Raw genomic sequence first — 21483 nt, forward strand, 5'->3', positions numbered from 1 at the left:
ACAACTTAAAATTATCATGTAATCTCAACTTAAATATGAACTCAAAAGAAAAAAAGCTCTAAATACTCATAAAAGTTAATTTGATTGAACTAATTTGTATAATTTAAGTTGGCCCTACTCAAACCAATTAATTATTTTGAGTGTTAGGGTTTACAGAGACGAGATATTATTCATGGAGAGGAAGAAGGTCAGAGAAAGGGAAAAAGTGGTATGGAGGATCCAGCAGGACACACCTTGTTGGAGTCTTGGATCATCTTGACGTTATCAGCTCCAAACTTGTCAGAGTAGAGTTTGAGGAGTCTTTGAGAAATCTCTGACAGTCCTGTGAGCTTCGGCTCCTTGTAGATAAACTCCTTGCTCTCCTCCTCCTCAAAGAAGCCCTGTCGAACACAATGTTACACATGACCTAGAGATCGTGGGGCAGGAAGAAATATATAACGGCTCTCACTGAAGCCCGATTAGAGATCGGTGTTAAAGTTCACACGACACGCTGTTAAAACGACAGCAGTGTTTGACAAAGCACAATGAATTCAACTTTTAATGAAGGTTAACAGCACATTTAGATGTCTCTGTCTGAAACACAACTGCATTGACCTGAAAGCACTCACAATGTACACATAAATGCTCAGGATTAGAGGTCAGGATTCATTTCCAGGAGAAGTGTGGTACGTTTAATCAAACCACGTGTGACATATGCCACACACATTATTAGCATGTAGGGAGAACATGAGTGTTAAACTGTAAAAGGCTGAGTGCAGAACAACTTAAATGAACTAAAGATGAGAAAACTTACCACTGCCTGATATATACAACACACAGGAGAGAATAGAGAAGTGTTTAAATACATTGATTTCTGAGATAAGCGCTGGGGGAAATAATTTTGACTCCTTGTATGGACAATAAATATTTATTTGCCTTCAAATACTTGGATTAATAAAACTTGACTAATTGAGTGTACTCATACTACTCATGCTTATTTGAATTCCTTTTTCTATGATGTTCCATGTCATTTTCTATTTGCTTATTGAATTACTCCCATGACCATTATTATGCTAATTTAAAGTCTCCTAATGTTGTTTTGGAGTCTCCTACAACAGGTTTACATGCATCAAAGGTAAAAAAAAACCAACAACAAAAAAACACTTTAATTTTCCATAATATACATTGCACATCACATTCTGAAAAGACTTAGATTCATTAGATGAATCAGTCTCTCTAAATCCCTCCTTTCCACAAGCTGCTCTGCTCTGATTGGTCAGATGGTCCAGTCTGTTGTGATTGGTCTACTTTGCTCTGATTGGTCAGATGGCCCAGACTGTTGTGATTGGTCTACTTTGCTCTGATTGGTCAGATGGCCCAGTCTGTTGTGATTGGCCTTCTCTGCTCTGATTGGTCAGATGGCCCAGTCTGTTGTGATTGGTCTGCTCTGCTCTGATTGGTCAGATGGCCCAGTCTGTTGTGATTGGCCTACTCTGCTCTGATTGGCCAGATGGCCCAGTCTGTTGTGATTGGTCTACCGCTTACAGCGCCTGTCTGAAGTTAAATGCCCATTACCAGAACTGAATTTCAGCTCTGGAGGCTTCCTAAAGCTCAGTGATTGTACACACTGTAAAAACCGTAACGATGACGTCGATTTTACCATATCAATTTGAGCGCGAGTCCGATGATGAAACATGAGAACTAGTAATTCAACCCAAACCTTTTTTTCGCCGTCCATGTTAACAGATTAGAGCATTCACACTGCACGCAGAGGCTGAATTAAAGCCACAGTGCATTGTTCTTGATCAAAATTGACCTGATCAACATGAAAAATAACAAATTTCACCATAAAATCATGGAAGTGTTTTGTGTTTCACAATCACCATATAAAATTCCACACTGTGAAAAAAAGAATACTCGAAAACACCATGTGACTGTACGTCCCAGATCTAACAAAGTTTTGGCAAAGTGCACATGGATCTGTTTGCCTCTTCCAAGGCCGCTTTTTTAAAAGAATTTTCACTTTTGGTGTGAAAAATTCCCACATTAAAAATTATACTAATACTAATTAAAAGGTCGGCTACAGGATCGGAATTGGGAAGCAGTGGGTTGAGGTAACAACTGCACATTTCCACTTTTTTCCCCAAAAAATATGATTTCAAGAGTTTCTGAGTGATTGACTATCTTACCTGTCCATAGAAAGCCACACGATAGTACCGACCAAACAGACGTTTCTCTGAGTTCACAACCTCTGTCACCTTCAGGTATGAGCGGTGAATGTCATAGTACAGTTCCGATAACCGCTATTGGACACACACACAAAAACACACTTGATAAGCATGCTCCCTCGTGTTTATTTTCTTCCAAGTCAACCAATAAACAGTCCAAGTACCTTGAAATCTCGTCTCTTCTCAAAGACAGCTATAACAGGTTTGTTGATCTCTGCAATGAGCTCGTATCTCTCAGACTTCCAAAGATAATCCACGCACATCTCTAACTGCTCCACCAGTGTGTCCTACAGAACAGAGACATTATTCAGTGTGTATGAGAGACATTTGAAACTATGATTCCTCTGAAATGTGCGAAGTGAGAATGCACCTCTGTGTAAGGAGTGTCCTGATTGCCAGCGTCTTCTTTCATTGCTCCCTCTTCTTTAACATTCGGAGAGATGTTCATGAAGGCGGCCCAACCCATACTGAATGATGCTGCAGTTTAATACACAAACAGGTTATTAATTCATCCATCTTACATCTACCCATCCATCAGTTCATCCATTAACACATTAGTCCTTGTATTTCATCCATTCTCAAATCAGTTCTCCCTCCGTACAATATTCACTCATGCATGGATCCACTCATCCATTCATCTTTCATCCAGTATTTACTCATCATTCTATCCATCTTCACATCCCAGACAGCAACATAGTGTCGGCCCAGATCCGGCCCACATCTGATACACGTGGAATCCACATCTGGGCCGACACTATATCGCTGTCTGGGATCCAATCATCCATTCATCCATCCGCTTTACTCTCTCTGTTAAATCATACATTAACAATCACACAATAACTTAATTTCAAATAATCAGTGCTACTGTTAATTGTAAACAAACACTGTCTTTGCATTGTGATAATATCACAGTATGTGGCACATTACAAGGATGTTTGTGTCTTCAAGCAGTATTTGCTTGAATCATGAAAACATTAGGTGAGCTGGAAACAGAGAGTGCTTGTGGACACTTTCATTCACATTCCCGTGCACTGTTGTTCACATTATTATTTCTACAGGGTGACAGGTACCTTGCACAAGCAAACATTCGGGAAGACCTCTTCACAAAAAAATTGAAAACACTAAAACATAAACTTTACAAATATACCTGATTATAATAACTGATTAAAACATTCCCTTTCTGAGAGCAACGAGCCCATTTCAAGAGTTAAACTAGTGGACACACGTGTCTGAAAACTATTTGGAGCCGCTGTATTTTATAAGCATGAGATAAATGTGCACTCTGTTTACACACACTTGCTTCCTGTAGTTCCTTTAATAATAATAAAACAAGCTGATGTATGCTGCCTCCACTGGTAGTACTATTACCATTACTAAATACTAACATTGATTTTTTGCCGTGTTAAGTGCCTGACTGAATAGTTTACCTTCATACTCAGCAAAAATAGTTTTCTTCACAAAGATGTTTGCTTTGCTTTTTGCTTTTACTGTTAAAAATATATAAACATCCTTCGAACAGGATGAATTTAGTTAAGCAGCAACATACATACATACAATAAAATACAATATTTTCACTGTAAATCTAGCAAATGTAGGTTTATGCCGCAAGGTTTATGTTAGATTTCTCTGAAAATAAGTCTTTGTACAATACTGTGCAAAAGTCTTATAGGCACATTGAATGCTTCATAAGAACATCTGGAAAATTCATATTAGTCTTTTGCACAGTATTGTAGATTTAAGAATATCTCAGAATACCACAGAAAACAAGATACAAATTCTGAAAAAGATTTTTGTAGTGTACACAAACTAACTGAGCAGCAAGGAAGCAAAGCTTAGGTTTTGGACAGGTATAAATATCTTAGTTATTCCTGTCCAAAACCTAAGCTTTGCATCCTTGCTGCTCAGTTAGTATTTAGATATTTTACCTAAACATTTTAAGTAATTTGTTATTTGCCACATTTGCCTTTGGTTCGCTTACTGGGGCATTGTTTTCTGTAAAGCTGTCATGAAACAGTATGTACTGTGAAAAGTGCTACACAAACAAAACTGATCTGGGTAAACTAAGCTGAAGAAGCACAGAAGTAGCTCTATGATAAGTAAATGTTTTAGTTTAAATCGTAAGAAACATTGGGACCACTGAAGGGGTCAAGAATACTGCAGGTCGGGGCAGGCGGAGGTGAACTCACATTCTCCATCTTGGGGAGTTAGTAAGGGGCTACAGTTAATTACACAGGCTCCCTCTTTGCTCACACTTGGGATCCGACCCTTCTCAGACTTCCAGTAACCTGTGATTGCAGAGTGGCATCAGGTTTAACACAGGTTTACTTGCAACCTAGGGCTGGGCAGTATGACAGTACACCGTATGCAAGGGTCCGTTCCAAGACATTTAGCTATATTGTTAAGAATGACGAAATGATAAGAAGTAGCACTTGAATTATATATATAAAAAAAAGCCATTCACTGAATTTCCAGCAAAAAGAACTATATATATGCTGCTCCCATTATATTCAATTAGTCATATTTGAATAGGATTTTAGTCATACTGCGCACCCCTATCTCAAACTCAGAACGAAGGCGAGTGCTCCAGCATGCATCTAGTGTAAACTCACACTCATGCCAGCATGCACATGCAAGAGCCAGACAGAATGCCAGAGCCAGAGGAAAGAGAACGCATCTAATGACAAGGCCACAGAAACTCACAGTATAAGGAATAAAGCAGGAAGCAGCTAGCAGCATTTTTCATTCATTATGAAGTACAGCACTGAAAAAAACAACAACATCTGAGCAGCAATGATCAAGGAGCATGTAAAAAAAAAAGCTTAATAGGGAGGTTATTTATGCTGTGTTACAAAAAAAAAAAAGAGAAACTATCACATTGACATAAGCATGCATCACTTAAATACTGAGGTGCTGACCTCTCCTCCTCAGAGACTCTGCTATAAGTGCTGAGATGTGGATGTAGCACATGGCCGCCTGAAGTGGACAAGGAAAACAGTTTTTACAATTTCACATAAACGCCCTAATACTAAAGTTCATATAAACTTCTTTATCCTCTGATTTTGACCTCAGACAGGTCTCCGTTTCTAACATGGATCTTGGCCATGCTCTCCAGCCAGGTGCGCCTGAGCTCCGGTGTGCTGGCGTAGGAGTTGGCCAGACTGTACTGCAGGTCCACCAACATCTCCGGGTCCTTTTCATGCTCTTTCATTTGGGAGGTTGCCATTAGGACCGTGCGTATCCTCTTGGTCAGGTCCTTCACCTCAGCCGGGAATGTTGTGTTCTGGAAGAAGGCAAAATAACTATTGTTTAATGTTATAATACTAGGTCATGGATTTGGCTGTTCTTGTCTTCTATGACTGAAAATCTCCTATGTCGTTGCTCTAAATCCTGTTTGAATACATTTACTCATCCTTCCCTCGGGTCATTTTGACCCGAAACTCATTTTTTAAAAATGTTGAAAAATTGAGTGTTCATCAGAGGGGTCCAAGACCCTAGGACTTTTGTCACACTTGAACCATGGATACACACAATGCATTTTTTTTTTTTTTATGGATTCGAGGAGTTTTGTGTTTGAAATTTAAAAAAGTAACAAATCCTTCCCTCGTGGGTCAATTTGACCTCTTTAGGAATGAATGGAATGCAAGGAATGCTTCAGTACACATAGAACAACCTAAAACCTTACCAAAATATTATTGTATAATGTCTACATGTGTATCTGAATGCATCCTGAAGAAACTGACTGAAACGGACCCAGCGGAACCGCTCATTTGCTCCATATAGAGCTATCAGGCCATCTAGTGGATAGAGTCATTAAATATCATGTTATTTATTTATTTTTTTTCCACAAGAGGTTGGCAAAGACACCCAATGCAAGATATTTTTAGCTGAATTAAAAGTTATGCATGAAATTGTGAGTTATGTTGAATTTAAGTTGAAAGAATGTGAGCAATATGCTTAAATTACTATTTATTTGTTATTTATTGATCAAATCTAGTAATTTAAAGGTAAATAAAATAAAAAAATAACAAATCTCAGAGAAATTGCATTAAAAAATAGAAAAAATATTATCAAAAAAAAAAAAAAAAAAAGTGTAATTTTGGGTCATTTTGACCCACGAGGGAAAGATGTGTTACAAAGTGTGAGTGAAGGATTAAGGTTAAATATGGCTCCTCAAGGTAATTTACTTGAGTAACATCAAACATCATTGCGGTGACTTAGTCTTGATGTGCCATATTTGAACAAATGCAGAAGACTAAAAAGGAACATTAATATACAGGAATTTATAACATTCAGTGTTGGGAAAGCTACTCTGAAACTGTAGTTTGGCAAGCTACTCATAAGTTAAAGTAGTTAAGATACAGTCAAGCCACCCTTCTGAAAAAGTAGTTAGCGACACTACAAGTAACTATCAAAAAGTAACTAGCTACATTGAAACTACTTAGATATATTTTACAAGGATATTGTATATTACAAATAACTGAATCAGTGTTAATAAATATTTGGGGTTAAAAACAATATAATACAATACAACTGTGATTTCAAAAATTAGCCCATTTGTTTTATTGTGTAAACTATCCAAAGATAGCCGACACATAATACTCTGTAACACTTTATTTTGATGGTCCCTTTTGACGTTCTGTTGACTATAAGTAACTTTGCAACTACATGTCAACTAGCTCTCATTAGAGTATTAGTAGACTGTCTGCTTAATATCTGCTATCACTTTATTGTGATGCTCCCAATATAAAATTGTGATGAGACAGATTTATCTATGTAATTAATGAGAAACACAGATTCATCATCGTAATTAAAACATAAATAGACATTTAATATAGAGTGCCATAAAACATCAATTTGAAATGGCTATTACTCACCTGTATGTGCATCCTTAAAGTCTTTAGCAGATCTAAAGCAGACGATTTTTATCTTTGGTTTGCATAGATTACATACAAAAGTAATCATCAGACGATCTCTTCTCAGTGGCCACAAGAGAAGTGAACAGTAGATGGCAGTAAAGCACAATTTTAGCTTGTGATCTAGTTTGAAGAAGAAACTTTTGCTTCAATACATTGCAGGTTCGTCAAAACCCAAAACGGTGTGTAGCTTTTGGTTGCGCTACTAACTAGGAAAAGTAGTCAGCTACAGTGTTTTAAAAGCAACCGAGCTACTGTCAAGCTACTGAAAAATGTCCCCAACACTGAGTACATTAACACTGTGGACTACTTTTATGCTGCTATTTTATTGTATTTTTTAGATGACAGCACAAGATTACATTTTATGGAAAAGAACGATGCCTAACATGAACATTCGGGTCTTTGAAAAGTAATATTTATCTTCGTAAAATTGCTTAAGTATAATTGTGTAAGCAGTACTCCAGCAAACCGCAGCTCTACACAGAGCACAGTGGCTTCCCCGAATATGTCCTTTGGAAATGGCCACCATTAAAATGTTATCAGGAGTGAGCAATTGAGGACTATTACAAGCTTTATTGTCACGAAATCTTTATAAATCTGTTGTGTGCCTGCCACTTCATACTAAACTTGCAAGTTTTCAGTGCATTTTAGCCATATTTTCTGATGAATTCATTTGTGGCTCACAACAAAACTATGCTTAAAGAAATCAACTTGGATCATGTCTTCTGCTAGAAAGAAACATGTGATTATGTGTACAGTGTCAAATCTGCTACCAGTTAACATCGGCCGCTAACAAGGCCTATCCCATGCAGAGACAAACAAACTCATAGTTTGATTTTGTAGTTTGAACAGTTCTGTTTGGCGGCACAGACATTACACACTTCAGCTTTAAAGTGTTATTTTTGCAAAACTCTCACTTTAAGTGGCGTGTCTCCATTGGCGAAGTTGTTGATGATGGCCAGAGACTGCTGGAAGCGTGAACCACCGATTCCTACATCAGCGATCAGCTGACTCACAGCTTTAATCACCTGGAGGAGAAGAAACGACACAATACACATCGGTCTCTCACATTCCCGTAATCCCCAAACCAGCCAGAGAGCCACCTCAGATGTTCAGTTGTCAGTTGTCTGAACACATACATCTACACTAATGCACCCACATACCAAAATAACAGAAGATGGTTACACTTTATTTCGATAGTCCACTTTACACATTCTACTAAATATAAGTAACTTTGCAAGTACATGTCAACTAACCGTCATTAGAGTATTAGTAGACTGTCTGCTTAATATCTGCTAACTCTTTATTGTGATGCTCCCCAACAGATATTCTACTGACTATAAATAACTTGGCAACTACAAGTTAACTTACTCTCCTAACCCGAACCCTAACCATAACCTATCAGTCTACTACAGTCTACTAATACTCTAATGAGAGTTGCAAAGTTACTTATAGTTAGTAGAATGTCTAAAGTGGACTATCGAAATAAAGTGTAAGCAAAGATTACCTGCAGGTGTGAGCGGACGATGCACTTGCCCTTGGTGAAGTCGAAGTTCCTCCTCATGAGGAAGTAGAGCAGCGCAGCAGCTTCGGTCTGTGTGGAACTGGAGCGATGACTGCAACACTTCAGGATCTCGTAACACAGGCTGCCACACATATCCGCTTTTCCCTGGAAGAACGTGGACGGGAACTGAAGAGGAAGAGCACATGAAGAAGAGGCCGAGATCAGCACAGAGATCCACAGGGTGTTCTCTCAGCTAGTTCAGGTGCGTTTGATTAGGAATGTTTATAAAGTACATTTAGATATGAAGATACATTTCCAGTAGCAGGATTGAGCACCACGGGTTCAAACCTACAATGTTTGTCTGCTAAATGTGATCAGTTTTACTTTCTGTACACAGTGCATAGGGTCCCAAATGTAGTTTTTGCCAGACATGGCAATATTTTAAAATAAATAGCCTATTTCTGTCAGGTCATGAAGCTTTATTCAGCATTATTTTTATTTAAAGCACGTGACCCGTGCTGGCAAAAGGAGTGGAAATGCACACTGGATAATTTCGAGCTACAAGCAAAACAAGTGAAAAATGTTTTCACAAAAATAAGTTCATTAAGCCCTTGTCTAATGATCCCAATGCTCCATATAGCAATTAAACATCTAAAATTATCTTTATTTGTGTGTTTTCTGAGAGGAGTACCTTTCCTTTGTCCATGAAAAACGATCTTACTCACGCTAACTGACAGATCCGAAGCGCGTGCACAAAGACCACACGATCCCGATATACACACATACACAGAATTACATGTCTTGGTGAGTATTCACGCAAACATTATCGTATTATGTGAACGTTTGTTTAACTGTTGGGGAAAAACATCTGGGGCCGTATTCACAAAGCATTTTATCTTACCACTAGGAGTACTCCTAAATCGCACTAAAAGATTTTAGCTAGGAGTTTTCTCTTAAAAGTTATTCACAACGCCTTTCAGACCTACTCTTAGTAAAGAAAAAGGACAACTCCTAAACTAAGAGTGAGTCTTCGTTGCTATGGATGACGTCATTACTCATGCACGAGCTTGACTGAAGTGACCACCTTGATTGGCTGATGATTGTAACGCGGGAATGATTCCAAACCCCTCCCCTACGATGATGAGTGACAGGTGACAGGTCTGAGAATGCGTGCGCTACACAAGTAGTGCGAAGGACGGAAGATGATGAATAACTGAATAAATAGCCTAAATTAATAAAGAGTAAGGCAAAACAAATAGCCTAGTAGCCTAATGAAACATATGGATTGATGCAATATCTTTGCAACATTATTGAATTAATCTGTCACTATATGCCTCTGCCTACGTTTGCAAAGAGAAGAACATTTTAATTTGATTCACAATGAAACGTTACAATTAGTTTACATGCAATGAGTAGCCTAGTTTTGGTTGTTGTTGGTGGCGTTATTGCATCCCTAGTTATGCCCACAATGCAAAATTGTTCCCTCGCGATTGGAAGCTCCTGTAGCCGCCGCATACGCATTTCAAAACATCGCAACGTGAAATGCCACAAAAAGCGGTTTGTGAATAGGTCTTAGTGAGTTAGGAGTCCTCTCGACTTCTTTTAAGCTGTCCCAGGCTTAGGTGCTACTTTTAGGGCTAAAATGCTTCGTGAATTACTCTTAGTGAAAAAAATTAGGAGTCCTAAAGTTATGAGTGACACGGCCATTATTTTTAGGAGTTGCTCCTAAATTCGCAAGTTAGGAGCTACTTTTAGCCTTAAAATTCTTTGTGAATACGGCCCCTGATGTGTAACATTATATTAGATCCGTGCGTTACAGTAGGTCTTTTATAGGCTTCTGTTTCATTAATGTTATCAAAAAATTGTGGTATCATGGGAAAAAAATTGATATATATATATTTTCCTATAGATATTTAGGAAATATTTGGTTTTGCCAAATTTGATGGTATCACCAGGGATTTTAAGTTAAGGTTGCTAGGTGATTTTGTTTTGAAACCTTCAGAAAACTTTAACTAGATTTTTCTCAAAACTGACTTTGCTGACTCTATCAACTTCAAACAGGTGCAGCTCAGTCATTTTTTGTCTGATTCCAACAAATCATACATCATTTTGAAGTTTTTTTTTTTTTTTTTAATTTATAGAGAATGGCAATAGAACAATAACTCATGTTTGAAAATGTTCTCATTGCGACTCATTTTGCCAGCATGGGTCACATATATTTTTGTTCTTATGACAACACTGCACATTTCAGATGTCTCTCTTTCCAGGACCAGGATTGGCCCTCATATGCCAGATGCCAGTCTCTGTCTCTCTGTAAAACCATAAAACATGAAATTATTTTGTCTCTGCTCTTTTCGATGTTGTGGCTAAATGCAAGGAATATTTCATATATGTATCTCCACAAAAAGCTTCTGGGGAAAAACACTTTAAGCATCCTAAATAAACTTCCAAAGGTAAAGATGTTAGAAGTTGCACCACGATTCATGACTGTTAAACATTAGTAGGTTTTGGTCCACTAAAAAGGGGTTTAAATACATCGGATGACCAGAGGTGAACTCAATAATTACAAAATCAGGCAGAAAATGGGCAAATTGAGCTATTGTACTGCGAAAAGGGGGTGTAACATGAAGGATTGCTCCAAATGAACCTGCGGTCACACGAGTTTGAGCATACAACATTTATACAGACTCTGTAATGGTTGTCCTATAATGTCACACTCTGTGGTGCCTTTACATTTTTTTTTTTAAATATAACACATAAAAAATGTAAATCCACTTTACTGCAACACTACAATCCTGCAGATTTAAATTTTGCGTTCTTTTAATTCAGTTTTAATTCAAGAGGTCACGGCGTGTTGTGTTCATTTTCCACTGGTCACAAGTCTTCTTGTGATATGAATTTGCAGGTTGGAATTCACTAAAACTTGAACTTTGGATTGAAGCGAAATACACATTAGCTTGTATACATGTAAATAGGATAATTCCTTTTGATGGGATAACTTACGTTTACATTTAGAAACTTCCTTCAATTGTCCTAAATTGCTAAACTATGGGACACAATTGCTTAACTTTAAATGCTCTGCCCTTCAGAGTGAGTAGGGCACAGAAATGCTCTATTTTACAACTGTAATGCAGCCAATAATTCCTTGTATCTGCCAAATAAATTAAATTAAATACATCCCAGATTGAAGATATATGTAGAGAAAGGGTTCAACCTTCTGAATGAAGAGGCGCAGGGCAGTGAAAACGTGTCTGAGGGTGGTGGTGGACTGGTTGATCTGGAAGAACAGCAGGTACGTGTCAAACACTTTCTTCATCAAAGAGTTTTGCCCTTCATCGTGCAGCAGCTGTTTCTGTAGAAGAAGAGAAGGAGCAGGAGTTAGTCATCTTAGAGGAAACACACGCAATGTCTTTACAATCAGATAAACTGTCACAGAATGGCTGCATCACATATTGAATGTTTCCTAAATAGTATTTGCATTGATTATACTGGCAAACACGACTGTGAATTTTGCAGTGATTTTAATGGACTTGATTTTTGGCCTAAACACTTAATAGAATAGTTTCGCAATCCATCACATTGCAAATAGGACAGTGTTAAGACATTTAGTAGCATCTTTAATTTATATCAAAATTGACATTGAACATACAGTGAGGAAAATAAGTATTTGAACACCCTGCTATTTTGCAAGTTCTCCCACTTAGAAATCATGGAGGGGTCTGAAATTATCATCGTAGGTGCATGTCCATTGTGAGAGACATAATCTAAAAAAAAAAAATCCAGAAATCACAAAGTATGATTTTTTAACAATTTATTTGTATGATACAGCAGCAAATAAGTATTTGAACACCTGAGAAAATCAATGTTAATATTTGGTACAGTAGCCTTTGTTTGCAATTACAGAGGTCAAACGTTTCCTGTAGTTTTTCACCAGGTTTGCACACACTGCAGGAGGGATTTTGGCCTTTAACTGAGGGAAGGAGGTTGTTCCCCAAAATCTCGCAATACATGGCCCCGGTCATCCTCTCCTTAATACAGTGCAGTCGCCCTGTCCCATGTGCAGAAAAACACCCCCAAAGCATGATGCTACCACCCCCATGCTTCACAGTAGGGATGGTGTTCTTGGGATGGTACTCATCATTCTTCTTCCTCCAAACACGTTTAGTGGAATTATGACCAAAAAGTTCTATTTTGGTCTCATCTGACCACATGACTTTCTCCCATGACTCCTCTGGATCATCCAAATGGTCACTGGCAAACTTAAGACGGGCCTTGACATGTGCTGGTTTAAGCAGGGGAACCTTCCGTGCCATGCATGATTTCAAACCATGACGTCTTAGTGTATTACCAACAGTAACCTTGGAAACGGTGGTCCCAGCTCTTTTCAGGTCATTGACCAGCTCCTCCCGTGTAGTTCTGGGCTGATTTCTCACCTTTCTTAGGATCATTGAGACCCCACGAGGTGAGATCTTGCATGGAGCCCCAGTCCGAGGGAGACTGACAGTCATGTTTAGCTTCTTCCATTTTCTAATGATTGCTCCAACAGTGGACCTTTTTTCACCAAGCTGCTTGGCAATTTCCCTGTAGCCCTTTCCAGCCTTGTGGAGGTGTACAATTTTGTCTCTAGTGTCTTTGGACAGCTCTTTGGTCTTGGCCATGTTAGTAGTTGGATTCTTACTGATTGTATGGGGTGGACAGGATGTTTTTATGCAGCTAACGACCTCAAACAGGTGTATCTAATTTAGGATAATAAATGGAGTGGAGGTGGACATTTTAAAGGCAGACTAACAGGTCTTTGAGGGTCAGAATTCTAGCTGATAGACAGGTGTTCAAATACTTATTTGCAGCTGTATCATACAAATAAATAGTTAAAAAATCATACATTGTGATTTCTGGATTTTTTTTTTAGATTATGTCTCTCACAGTGGACATGCACCTACGATGACAATTTCAGACCCCTCCATGATTTCTAAGTGGGAGAACTTGCAAAATAGCAGGGTGTTCAAACACTTATTTTCCTCACTGTAAGTCAATGTTGGCATATGCAGCTTGACATAATCTTGAGTCATTATTTCATAAAAACGGTAAGCTGTGAAGTAATTTTGTTTGGAAATATTATTGTTGGGAAAGTATTTGAAGTACTTTTGTCCACCCAATCAAAGTCAGTGCAGGTAAGCAGTTTGTTGTCAAGTGAGAAGAAAAAGATACAATGGATAAAACATCTTTAGACAGTCATCATTTTTGAAATCCTTCTTTTAATATCCAACTAAAGAAGGGCACATTTTGTGACTGAAACACAAACTTAAAAAACTATTTGATATTCATTACCCCCCCCCCCCAAAAAAAAAAAAAAAACTTGAAAAATATGTTGGAAACATTTAGTACTTTAATTTTTAAGTATTTCTTATTTAAATGTTACATCACCTGGCAATTGTATAGTCTTAAAATAAAATTGTAGAAAATGTACATTTTATTTAAAATTTAAATTGCCCTGTATTTTAAAATATTTCACAAAGATTTTCTCCTCTTTATCATCTTAGACATCTTCACTTGTCATTGATCCATATGGAAATAATTAAATATTTTAATAGAATTTCTTCCTGTGTTCCTCTTTGTGCACACATATTGACATATTGAGTATTTTTTGACTAATTTTGTTTTTAGATATTAGGAGTTTTTAAGTAATCATCAAGCACAAATCCCAATTCACATACTTACTGCGAAACATGCTTTTCTTACTTAGTATTTTTGTCTTGTTTCCAGTCCAAATATCTAAAAATTCGTAAATCAAGAAGCAGAGAAGTAAAATGACGTAAGATATTATATCTTGTTTTCAAAAATCAAAGCTAAGCAAGGTTTGGCTTGTTTTCCATTTGAATAAGGTTATTTTTCTTACACCATTGGCACATAATTTTGCTTGTTTTAAGCAAAAACTCACTTAATTGTTGAATATTGTTGAAAATAAAGTTTTTATTTTTCTTTAGAAAACAATATATAATATCATGTCATTTTACTTATCTAATAAATGCTTCTTGATTTAAGAATTTTTTGACAATTGGACTGGAAACAAGACAGAAATACTAAGTAAGATTTTTTTATTTATTTTTTATGTTCAGAGTGTATTTTGGGATGTCATTAAAGGTTATGTCTATACCTTGTGATGGTGAACAAACAGGTCCAGAACGTCCAGCACGGTCAGGGCTACTTCAGTAGAAAGGTTAGCCTCGATGTCTGTAGGGTTGACGGTTTCTCCGTCAGGAGCATTTCCATCTAAACACACATTACAGTTGTTTAAATTTCTCAATCTGAAAACCTCACTTTACATGTCCAGATCATATGCATTGCCATCCACTCTGAGCCACAGTATTATGTAAAATAAATATTCATGGCTCAATAAATGATCAATTCCATGATTCAAAGTTGACCATATTTATCTGAAACACAGCAGAATGGATGTTCAGTGGTTCAGGTGTATTGAGTGTTTTGTACCTGTCTCCATCATATGCAGCAGTTTGGGGTTTGCGAGGGCGTTCTTCCCCCTGATGATGGGCATGGTCTGGGAGCGCGCGTGTCTGTGCCCATCCGGAGCGGACACAATCCTGGGAACAACAGCATTCAGGGTTAAACAGAGGAGTGACAGTAACAGCAATAACAGAATCTAGAATTGTCATGACAATAGCAGAGAAAAAAATAATCATTTCCCCATTTTCTCCCTCTATTTCTACACTTTCTTGGCTGTTTCTTTCAGTGTTTACAGACTTGTCAAGAGTATCTTGAAAATTTGGCTCTTAGTAAACTGTGAATACCTGTGCAGTTTTAAAACATTTTAGCTAAAAATTAAACACTAAATAGCCATTCACTTTCTCTGCAACAACACGGAAATATGGAGTATATCAGGAGGTGAATGAGAGGGGCTCGCTGGATACAGACACACATGATTCCCACACTGAAGACATCTGTGAAAAGACATGATGAACTATGATATTTACACAGGACGGAACCACTTTACATGAAGTGTCTTTAAGTACTATGTACTAACATTTAAAGGAATCATAATTCACTTATTTTCTATATATAAAGTTGTATATATATAATATCCAACTTTATTCGCAAACATAGTACACTCAGAAAAAAACAATATATAATATATAGCAAATCCCCACTGCCTGATTTTTTTTTTTATTTAGTCAGAAAATGCAACTATATTATTGCCCAGCACTTTATATAAAGTTGGATATATGTGTGTCTCAACTGCTTAATCAACCAGTTGAGACACACATATATCCAACTTTATTGGATATAGTCACATATATCCAGCTTAATATCTTTATTGGATATAGTCATATATCCAACTTAATATCTTTATGCCTTATATTCACATTTAGCAGAGATAATATAGTTTACATTTTGTGAAGATAAGCAATCGCTGCAAAAGCTACTTTGAAACAATGTGAAAAGAGTTATGTAAATAAATTTGATTTGACGACTTATTGCGTACATTCTGTACGTTTACTTATGATTGCAATTGATAATGTAATTATTACACTATAATTACACTCTTGACCTCTACCCCATAACCAACCCTTAAACCTAACCATATCATTTAAATTTTTTTGGCGTGTTACATACCTGTAGTTAAAGACACCTAATATAAAGTGGGACCCACACGGACAAATGCTTTGTGAATGTGTGGCTACTGTATGTGTGAGGATGTTATAATCAGGATTAAAATCCTTTAGCTAAGAAATGCAATTATTAGTTCTATGCATTGCACACATCATGTTAAGTGATTTTGGGGAGCTCAGTGTAGACCGGTTAGGTGTTTACCATTGGGGTAGGAGCCCTGAAGACTGGTAGGACACGTTAGACCCCTTCAGGGTGCCATTGTTCTGTGTGGCCTGAGCCAGCTTAACTGCGGCCGCTAGCTTCCTGCGCACACAACCAGCCAATCAGAGCAGGGTTAATGCCAACCTTCATCCCAAAACCATCCTGCTCACGCCATTATAGACAGAAAATCAAAGCCAAGCTTCTAGGGGAGTGTTTAAGAGCAGGAAAAGGCAAGTTTGTATTGTGATATTAACTGGCAAATGTTAAACGTCTCATGCTGGTTTTTGATAGCAGTCTAGAGATTGCTGAATGACTATCTGTGTCTTACAGTGAGAATGTGAATTTATGTGTGGAAGCCAGACAGAGGAAAACATGGGAACAGAGAGTGTGATGAGGGACACATCTCAACACAAACACAGATAAAATAGTGAGAATCAATTTTGTTCATGAGAACAAGGTCAGACACTATAGGCTACTACTCACTCGTATACTACAGCAGTCATTATATAGTAATAAGCAATATTTCCTATGGTTTACTGAGTGGACATTTCAGACACCTGAGCAAAAATATTCCTCATATCAGAGCTGTCCAGCATTCACACAAATATGCAGTTGTAACTTTATGGTGCTCTTATTGTTTGATTTGACCTTTGATGTAAGTGATTTAGTGATTTTAAAAATCATGGTCACACTTTAATTTAGGGTTCAATTCTCACTATTAACTAAGTATTAACTATGACTTTTACCTCAATAAACTCAGAATTACTGCTTATTAAAAGTTAGTAAGGTTGTTGTTACGTTCAGGTGTTGGATAGGATTAAGGGATGTAGAATATAGTCATGCAGAATAAGGCATTAATATGAGCTTTATAAGTACTAAAAAACAGCCAATATAACACGCATGCTAATAAACAACTAGTCAATAGTGAGAATTGGATCCTAAACTAAAAGTGTTACCAAAATCATATCATAACCAAAATCAAAGTCATAAAGTCACACAGCCTATTTTATGAAGGTAGAGCTATAGACAGTTTGTGCAAACGCTGTACAAAACAAGCAGCTGATCAAGAGAGCGGTGCTGAACTTCAAGCAAGTACTGTCACACTTTTTATTCATTTATACAAAATAAACAGAGCAGTGAGTCGCCAGGACCAGGATTGAAAACCACTGAAGAAGAGTAACAATTTTTATCTAAACCTGAAAAAAAAAAACTTTCATGATTTTGAAAAGTTTAAAACAAATTATGAGACAAAATGAATCAGACATATTAAGACTCTGCATTCTAATTGCAATGCTAATTTTTTGACTGATCATGTTATGCTAGGATCAGGTTACAATTTGTTCAGTGACATTTGTTCATTTTTCCAATTAAACTTCAATGAAGTTTTAAAAACAGTCATGCATAAAATATGAAGTTAACATATAAAACTTATAGTAGCAAACAACTTGGAAGCATAAAAGAGAGTGACTTCTTCAAAAATGTGTTTTGTTACTGAATATTATTTCAAAGAACAAAGGATGAGAAGAAAAACAGTCATCGCAGTCCTCTCGTATGTGCACATATATACGCAATCATTGACAGAAAGAAGAGAAAAGAAAAGATGACTCCTACATTCATGTAGATTTACAGCAGCACACGTAAAGCACTTCTGATCGAGGAGAGATGTTACCTGGCGATGTGGCGCTTTCCAAGAAACCGGAAGTGTTGGAGACATAGTCTGTTTTAAAGAGAAATACGTAAAACAGCGGAAACACACAGTGACTTCTCTTCCATTCCTCTCTTGAAGTTCATCCATTTACTGGTATTTATGAAAAGAGTCACTTACTCCAGGATATTGAAGAAATCACTGATCTCCTGGGGAATCGCTCGATGCCAGTATGAAACCATCACCTCTGCAACACAGAGAGCAAATCATCCTCAGAACATTATAAAATATGTCACAGGCCATTACAGATGCTACTGTATGAGCTTTGAATATGTGCAATAGACATCATCCATCAAGGTTTGGTGTTTCAGGAGTCTCACCCTCTGAAATGGTCTTCATAATGTGCAGGAAGCATATGAGCAGACTTCTGGTCTCCGCTTGATCCAGTTTGTCAAAGCGTGAACCAAATCCAATTAGAGACTGGGGCCTGGCAACCTGAAAACAGCGATCACAGTCATTCTATTGTTACAATAATCAGAGTTCACATCACGAAACTCTAGATGGGAAGGCTGATCTGATATCATTCTCTACAGGGTACAGATGATTGGTTCCCTCTGTATCAGCAGCCAATGAGCTGCTCAACCTTCAAATATTTGGTCAGCATTTGCTGTAGCAGTTGCAGAGCGCTTTCAGAAACCCTCCACCTTCCCCAGCTCCACCTGTATATATTTGCTACTGTAAGTCATGTATGCTGTATTGTACAGCAGCAACAGTCTTTCTTGCAGCATGTCGTGTGTGTATTGGCAGTAGCAAGTGCTGTACTTTTCATTCTGCTGGTTAGACTACAACCCGTAACTCAGTGATCTCAGCCAGGGCCATGCAGCCCATGCCGGAATAAAGAATAAAGAAATGAGTGTCATATTTAGACTGTTTTATGTTACACATATGACTATAACCACGATAAGCCAATCCTTTATCATTTTGAATTCCTAGGCAAAACTTCAGACAACATCATTTATAGGAAACATTATCAGAAGTCAAGTCTGCCAGGACTAGGTGTTATAAATACAGGAGCAATTCCTCAAAAAAGAAAAATACACATACATGCCTATTAATTGATGTTGATGTAAGGATAATAGATACGATTTTGCAGTATCTTAGCTGATACGTTTCTGGGGTTCTCAGAAGCAGAAGTCGTCATTGTTGTGCAAACTTCTATAGCGATGAACAGATACAACCATAAATATAATTTTTACCTCCCCATTTTCCCTAATAGCAATAGAAGAAATCAATGGTAATAGTTTTTCTATGACTTTGCAAAAGTGATTGATTATGTTGGTCAGAAGAGAGAAAGAAAATCTGCGATCCCTCTCTCAGCTGTTGTATTAGAAACACATGAGCAGTGTTAACCAGTTTCTGTCATTTACTGCCAAGGTAATAAAACACAAAGTATAGTCTTATGGATGTATATACAATTTTTGTAAAAATGGAAATAAAACTTAGCTAGATTTACGATGTTATTAACTGTGGAAACACGTCACCACAGTCTGTGAAAAGGCTCCATTCATTTGGAGAAAACGCGTGTGTGCCTGCTCTGGCTCATGTTCAGAGCACCTGGTGCACGATTAAAACATACTTGCATTATAACCAACCCTTCGCTGTACTTCGTTTCTTTGAAGATAAACCAGGTCTTTGCTTTTCTAAGACCAGATCATATTTTGACTCATAATATTCATATTCATATTTAATTCATAATATTTATATGATTGATTTTAATAAAGGTGAATAAAATACTTTCTATATGACTATATGTAAATTAAATTAAATTGTTTACTGAATTAATGTTAAAATGACATTTGCCAAAACATTTAATTTCCAAAACCATCATCAGAAACTCTATGGGTGGACTAGAATAAAACGTGCAAAACTTGTCCCTTTACAACGGCTCGTCACCGAGTAAATACGCTGTTGTTTTAGCACTCCCTTAGGTGCAAATACAGACCTTTTCGGGGTTTCTGACTGACATCAAAGGGTTCAACATTTGAGGGTTTTGTCCCAGTGCTGCTGCACACTCACAGATACCATTTTTGCATGTTTCTGACATTGTAGTTACACCTAATATAGATGAATCAGTGACAGACTCTGCAAAAACTCATGTAGTTACTCACCTTTTCACATCCATCCATCTTCTCACTGTTGCGGTCACTGTTGCTGGGGTTCGACTCGATGCTGATGAGAGAACCTCTGGAGTCTGCATTATTAGCTGTTGATACGGCCAATGAAGAAAAGGCTGGGAAAGCACAATGGGTACATATGAGAGAGGAATTCTGAATTAAAGGATGTTCATAAAAAAAAAACCCATGTTTGTCAAGCTCCAAAAAGGACCAAAAAACACCACAAAAGTAGTCAATGTGATATATTCAAAATATTCTGAAAGCATAATAGCTTTGTGTGAGGAATAGACCAAAATCCTGAAAATGTTCCCTTCTCTTGCCTGCATATTCAAACTGATGCGCCATGTTCTTACACATGTGAGAGCTGACAGTGTTTGGCATCGATGATACAACAGCATACAGGGTGAAATGATACAACCTTGAGTACTCTGAATATTAATAGAACCCTCATTTTTGGGTAAGTATACTCTATTAAGGCAACATCTATGAAACACAGGTCAAACACAGTCTCTCAGCATCACTACACCTGTAATGGAGTTGAGTACTTCCTTGGAGAAGGACGCATCCATTGAGTTCCCGTGGCGTAAGACATGGGTCACCTGACCTGCTAAACCTACACCGACATTGAGATCATCTCTGGAACCCTGTGAAAGAAATCTTATTACTGAACAATCAGGGACATTATTGTGTGGAATGGGAGAGAAGTAAATTAAATTTCATTCTGATTAATGTATTATGTGTATAAAATCTGGGCTGTGAGGACAGGTACATTTTGGATTTTGGTTATGGATTTGTATGTGACATTGTCAAAATTTTACTCAAGAACTTGCCCAAAATTGACTTAAATGTGAAAGAAAAAAATGATCCACATTTATTTGTAGTTAAAAGCTTTTTACACTCTATCTCTGGTTAGGAGAGTAACCAGGCGAGTGTGAGGTGAACATAGGTGAGTGGGCTGTGTGTATATAGGCCTCCTGTCATGCTGATTGGTAATTTACAAAAACTGTGATCCACATAAAAAACCTACAAGCAGTAATTATACAAAACTTATGCAAGCACTCACACTACTACAGATATTTGATTGAAATAGCAATGAGAAAACAAAACAGCTGGCACACTAGGAGCGACAGTGTGAATGGAATTTAAATTAAATTCATTATTACATTCATTGAAGCAGCTGTGCTTTCAAACATAATAAAAGTGTTTTGGCACA

General features: G+C 37.4%; 1 protein-coding gene across 8 annotated transcripts in view; it reads right to left on the reverse strand.

The window, feature by feature from the left end:
- The window catches only part of dock10 (dedicator of cytokinesis 10), a 150763-nt gene that overhangs the window by 4143 nt on the left and 125137 nt on the right, over positions 1-21483 (reverse strand). For 7 of the 8 annotated variants that reach the window (XM_081369840.1, XM_081369837.1, XM_081369838.1 and 4 more), the window contains 18 exons: positions 20797-20914; positions 20265-20386; positions 18477-18591; positions 18277-18343; positions 18121-18168; positions 16452-16553; positions 15114-15223; positions 14779-14894; positions 11839-11976; positions 8628-8810; positions 8038-8148; positions 5272-5487; positions 5123-5180; positions 4394-4492; positions 2578-2684; positions 2372-2494; positions 2169-2282; positions 234-380 (listed from right to left, as the gene is read on the reverse strand). In XM_081369840.1, coding sequence (XP_081225966.1) covers positions 234-380; positions 2169-2282; positions 2372-2494; positions 2578-2684; positions 4394-4492; positions 5123-5180; positions 5272-5487; positions 8038-8148; positions 8628-8810; positions 11839-11976; positions 14779-14894; positions 15114-15223; positions 16452-16553; positions 18121-18168; positions 18277-18343; positions 18477-18591; positions 20265-20386; positions 20797-20914 — 2094 coding nt within the window. The remainder of the gene's footprint in view (positions 1-233; positions 381-2168; positions 2283-2371; positions 2495-2577; positions 2685-4393; positions 4493-5122; positions 5181-5271; positions 5488-8037; positions 8149-8627; positions 8811-11838; positions 11977-14778; positions 14895-15113; positions 15224-16451; positions 16554-18120; positions 18169-18276; positions 18344-18476; positions 18592-20264; positions 20387-20796; positions 20915-21483) is intronic. The other variant, XM_081369841.1, reaches the window with a different exon arrangement.

Source organism: Scardinius erythrophthalmus (assembly GCF_964197995.2).
Source record: "Scardinius erythrophthalmus genome assembly, chromosome: 7".
Lineage (NCBI taxonomy): Eukaryota > Metazoa > Chordata > Actinopteri > Cypriniformes > Leuciscidae > Scardinius > Scardinius erythrophthalmus.